This window comes from Talpa europaea (genome assembly GCF_964194135.1).
Source record: "Talpa europaea genome assembly, chromosome: 4".
Lineage (NCBI taxonomy): Eukaryota > Metazoa > Chordata > Mammalia > Eulipotyphla > Talpidae > Talpa > Talpa europaea.
In genome coordinates, this window is record NC_140070.1 from 98,407,724 (window position 1) to 98,413,883 (window position 6,160).

At 37.3% G+C, this 6,160-nt stretch overlaps 1 protein-coding gene across 2 annotated transcripts in view; it reads right to left on the reverse strand.

Annotated features, from left to right (window-relative positions):
* The window catches only part of LSAMP (limbic system associated membrane protein), a gene marked incomplete at its 5' end in the record, with an annotated part of 588,105 nt that extends 582,189 nt beyond the window's left edge, over positions 1–5,916 (reverse strand). For both annotated transcript variants that reach the window (XM_084232497.1, XM_084232496.1), the window contains one exon: positions 5,762–5,916. In XM_084232497.1, the coding sequence (XP_084088623.1) occupies positions 5,762–5,916 (155 nt within the window). The remainder of the gene's footprint in view (positions 1–5,761) is intronic.
* Positions 5,917–6,160: the final 244 nt, after the last annotated feature.

The window sequence follows — 6,160 nt, forward strand, 5'->3', positions numbered from 1 at the left end:
GTAGTTATGAGATTGTGGAGTAAAGAAAAGGATCTCCAATGATCTCTTCCATCTTTCCCAGTTGAGTTTCTGCATCTTTGTAGGTGACATATTTCAAGGCTAAGCATCATGACTCTAACTTTTTACTACATAATTTGTAAGTTCTGTCCCCAAAATAGTTCATAAATAAAACCATCAGCAAAGGAGTGGTTCTAAACTCTGGGTACATATCAGAATCATTAAAAAAAAAATACCTATCCCCAGGCCCTCACACTCTATCCCAAACTAATTATATCAGAATTTTGGAGAGTAGGGAATATATGGCTTCAGTATCTTTTCCAAGGTTCCTAGTTGATAGTAACATCAAATCATGGTTGTGAACTGTCTAAAGCAGTAATTCTCCAACTGTGATGTGCTTATGAATCATTTGGGGATTTTGCTAAAAAAAAAAAAAAGATTCTCTTTTAGTAGATCTGGGACAGACCTTGACATTTTGGATTTTAACAAGCGAGTATGTGATACTTAAAATATTCATTTCAGAACACACTTGTAGTAGCAAGAGTTGTTGGTTCTCAAAGTATGGCCCAGTTCTGCAGTATCAGCAGCATCTGAAAACTTGTTAGAAATATAAGTCTCACACCCAACCAAAGACCTACTGAATCAAAAACTCTGATGGTAGGGCCATAATCTAACTTGTGCATTAATGAGCACGTTTAGTAATTTTGACACACCTGCAAGTTTGAGAAACTCTGGTAAATGATAAAACTCCCTAAAGTCTAAACAAAACAACTGGCTGTATATGGTTTGAAGACTGCTAATACTTTTTGCTTTGTTGCAGTTTACATTTCAATAAATAATCCTACTCTGCCTCTTGGGTACTTTTAAAAATAATCATGTAGACTAATTAAAATAGTTTCAGTTTTTTTTATAAATGAAAGTGACAAATAAAAATTGAAGGAATTTGCTGTTATGTAGCAAGCAAGAACAAATCCAAAATTATGGTCCAGAATTCTAGTCTTACAAACTAATGGGAAGAATATTAAGGGAAAAATGAAGTATTTAAATCATAAGAAATGAACTGAATGAAGGAAAGGGCTCTCTAAGGTTTAGGTGATGACATGAGGTAGACCAGAACATATCCAGGCAACCTCCTATCAGGTAAGTCACAGACATATGTGCCTGCCACTCGCAAAGAGCAGAGAAAAATGCACTAACCTTTTTTTTTTTTTCCCCTGCATGAGTTTGTGATCATATAGAGGCAGGTGTGAGGAAAACAAATTCTCAGTAACTGACTTAGTGGATGAGCCAGTTACCTTTGGTTGTTTGTTCCACAGTTCTACAAAAAAACTCATTCAAAATCAAAAAACAAACAAAATCACCAAATATATGGTGAGTGTGCATGTTTATACACACACATATTTACAATTTTTATACTTATAGAAACACAAATTATCACAATTTGCATTTGTCACATGAGACTTACCTGCTTTATTCCTCAGTCATAAGGAACAACAAATGGTATAATTCACAGATACAAAAAAATCCTTCTTAAAAATATACATGCTATTCCATATTCCTAGGCAATACCTAGCATGATGTATGCTATTATTCACCAAACATATTTGTAAAGGATTTTATAGGCAATGGATGTTCCTTAAAGTATCAGTAACAAACAATAAATTTTGATAACTATTAGTGATTTAGTTATCCCTCTCAAATTAATTTATTGCAAAGTCTTCCTAGAGACCCATGCCCACTAAGTTTGTTTTGAAATGGTGAATTATAAGTGGTAGAAATCCACATACTGTGTCAGTAGTTTGTTTGAGTGATGATACTTTCCTAGTAAATGTAGGTGTTCCAGATGCCTTCTAAGAGAAGTCACATTTTCCCACAAAACTTACACAAAAAAATTTATATTGTACTGTCAAATAGCCCTTATTTTTGTGTTGTTTCTTCTTTTTTTCTTTAGTATAGAAATGAGTATGGAAATAAAGACTTGAAATACTGAAAAATTAAAAATTTAACTATCCTAAACTTAGATACTTAGGTTCTTATATCTAACACTTATTAGGCACATTTACATTTAAATGGGAAAATGTTATCACCATAAAAAGTATTATAACATCCTGCAAACATCAAATAAGTTCAGAATTGTGAAATAAATAAAATTTCAATACCCTGAATTTAAAATGTTTAAAATTACAATAGTGTGAAGGTTTTGCATTTTATCATATATGCAGTTAAACTATATATCCAAATATGCATGTACTGTAATTTTTACAAAGCTATCCTATAAATAGAAATAGTCAGATCAAGCATTTCATAATATCTTTGCAGACATATGCCATGAATACTGAAAATATAGTCTGTGGGATTCTTAAAAATGCAAAGTTAAAGGTTGGAATGGGCCATTATATCTACTTTTCCCTTGACTTATCAAGAAAGTTACATGGCTTCAATCTGTCAGAACTACCAAAGAAGTGAATCTCTATGGGAACCTTTGCGCAAGGAAAGAAGGTTGGACAGACCAGTGCTAGAAACTCATCCAGTAAGTGATAAACTCCTTTATTTGCCAGGGTAGCAGTAAAGCAGGTGGACTCCATTCAGAAAGAGAAAAAAAAATAAGACTTCCCCACAAATTAAAGCACAGATTCTGGTTCAGTAGAAATAGGAATGAGGCCCAAGTATTGCTGCTGTAGGAACTTAGACAAGTCTTTGATATTTTGATATGTCACTCTTTGATATTTGTCTTTAAGATAGAGAAGTATTATGGTTTCCTTTAGCTCTCAAATGACCTGATAAAGTTCTAGAATCTTCTCTGGGATACAACTGGGTTACATGGGTATATAAGAAAGTATCTCTCATTCCATCCAGTTTTGTCACCTTTATTCTATAGTTTTTATTTTTTCCCAAAATACAGGAATTACTGAGCAAGACCCCAAGATCAATGCACATTTGCCTTTCAAGCCCACAGTCATATAAAAGATCATAATTATACAAAAATTATCTCCAACTCACAAAAGAAACACTTGTTTCATGGAAGTAGGCAGTGAAGGTAAATGTTTTGGGAACAGTCAGCCAAACTCCTGTCACTGGACCACCAGAATTATAAACCTCCCTTGTCTCCTGTTGCCATTTCAGATTATTCAAGGCCACACACTCACTCAGAGGGGATATTTTCCCCTTGCCATTTCACTTTCTCAATGCCAAACATCTACTGTGGCTTCCAATGAATCAAGTTCTCCTTCCTCTCCTCCCCTGGAAGCTCATGCTCCCGGGAAAATGGCACAAATAAAGTGGAAGCCAGCCTTTCCCAGGCTGGACTTGTAAACAGAAAGCAAGAACACCATTCTTCACCAGGAAACTGACCCACAAAGCTGACTGGATTCAGTTAAAGAGATTGAGAAGAAGGTCAGCTAAGAAAACAAAGGGAACTCTCTCCATAGTTACTTCTGATAGAGTGCTACAAACCCAAAAATAAAGCTTTGTCCAAGGCAAAGGAAATAAACAGAGGGCATATTAGGTGAGACCTGGGGAAGAGGCGACTCTACATGTGACTTCTTTGCATGTTTTGAGTCTATCTTCTCTTTCCCAGGGAATAACTGCTTCTATATTTATTCTCTTTTCTCACTACCCCCATTTTCACACTGTAATGTCTACTAAAGTGTAATGCTTAAAAAAATTCTGTTTCTCTTGAGCCATAGACACACAGAAGTGTGTGCGTGTGTGTGTGTGTGTGTATATATATATATATATATATATATATATATATATATACAAAATAGATATTTATGTAGTGAGGCTCCTACTCTAAGATACAGACTTCTGTGCAAATACTATATGAAAATATAAGAATATTTTTCTTCTGAACTAACATTTAGATATTTCTCTAATTCTTTGATAACCACAGCTTAAGATAGAGGTGATACTGATAAAGTTCACAGACATTTAACTAAAAACTTAAATACCCACAGTATTCACATTTGTCCCATTCAATCCATAATCAGTGAAAAAATATATTACTAAAGGCTAGCATTTATTTATATAGAATGCTTAACTAGTAAAGGGTTAATGATGTTAGAGAGTATGGATGTTAGCAGTTGAGAGGCCATGCTTATGTGTTTGCAAAAGCATTTTTTGCATCATGTCCAAATCCCTCTGCAAACAGATAAATTACTCTATAAATCTTATTACTCCATGTGGATAAATCATACATGAAGGTTTACAAGGCTGAAGAACTGGAAGAGAAAATCTGCTTTGGATAGTAAGATCTTTGGGATTCATAATCAGTCATCGCTCAGGAAATGAAGAAAGGAGTATTTACACATTAGAATTTTCTTACTTTTTATAATCTGCAGCAACATACATAAAACAAAACATGCACCACACACACACACACACACACACATGCGCACACACACACACTTCTCCAACAAGGCTAGAGATCCCAAAGCAGGACACTGTGACAGCCAACCAAATTTATTTCTGAGAAAAGGAAAGAAAACTTTGCTGCTGTAGGCAGCTCTGCTTCAGAACTGCTCCCTGATGCCCCAGGGTTTATGCATTATCAGCTCCTTGCACACAGATCAGAGGTTTATTTTCTATCAGATATTGTTTTTATTACAACAAACGCTATTAGTTAGACAGACGGACACTTAGTCATTTTATCCGGGTGGAATGAGATTTTAAAGGATCTCTAAGGAGAATATTTTATTTCATTCTTCTTATTTTTTGGTTAATATCTTATAGAAATTCAATGAAAACAGGCAAAAAAGGGACAACGGTATTGGTAGTTCATTGAGAAGGAAGAAAGAGAAGAGAAACACATGAAAAGAAGAGTAGAGCTTTTTAGAAATAGAATTATGGCTAGGCTCCATGTGAGTTTCTCTAGCTCACTGTCCCTTATAGGGGTCAAACTCCCAAGGACTTGGAATCTTTCTTTCCAAATTTCAATCCCAAATTATATTTCAGAATCTGGCAGGGCTGCAGAGAGATAAGACTTTGAGGTCAATAATCAATTAAAAATATCCATTTTATGCCAGGTTAATTCTTTCCTAACCTCTGTGTCTAACACTCCTGCTCTTAAAATCAGCCATTTGTCAAGTTCCTTTTTTTGCTTTTCTTCATCCTCTCCTTGACTTCTATCCCCATACCAGAAAAGGCTCAGTAACCAACCAAAGTTCTAAAATTGATTTATTGCCCTGGATGTCAATTAAAGGATCCTTACAGAAAATCTCCTATCCAAGGAACTACTGCTAAGGCAGAGTGAGAGCTTGATGTGAACACACACTCAGACACACACACACACACTCACACACACACCAATAGGAATGCAGTACTGTACACCACTCTCTGAGAGCCATAATTCAACAACTCTTCTTCCCCAATTAAGGAACTCCCACAAAACTCTGAAAGAGCAGAGTATCCGCAATTACAAAAGCCAGCAGACTGCCCAAATGTCATTAATATCATAGGTGAAGTTGCATGTTCTCGGTAAGAGAAACAAGCTCCTAAGAATCAAACATTTAACGAACCCTGCTGGTCCTTGACAGGGACCAAAATTCCCTTGAAATTTGTTGGCAGATACCTCCACCAGTCGGTAAGAGGCATTTCCATGGGCGCGCGCGTGTGCACACACACACACACACACACACACACACGCCTGCAGCATCAGTAGCTGGAGTTCAAGGAGATCACATACACACACACACACACACACGCACACGCACACACACACACACACACACTGGCGTGCAGCAGAAAAGTTGCCCAAAAGCCCTACCTGAGGATGGCCGTGTCCCCCTGCCTCACGGTGATGTTGTCCGTGCCTCGGTTAAAATCCACGCTGCGAACGGGCAGTCCTGTGGGAAGAAGGCAGAGCAATCTCAGTAGGACCAGCGGCAACTGTTTCCTATCGGGCTGAACTCTGCCGACCATGGTGGCCACGCCGAGGTGCGGGTCCGCGGGGTACTCTGGAGGGTGTGTGCGTGCTGCTCACGCTGCGAGGCTCTTACAAACAGAGGGCTTTCATCCACGGCAAAGGCAGAGCGGGCTTTGCCAGTTTGTGGTCCTTTCTACTTTGCCTCTCTCTTTCCCTTGCTCAGTCTCTCTCCCCTCTAAGACTTAACAAAGCCTTCATAAAACCCAAGCAGAGGGGAGAAAAGTCAAAGGAACACAATTT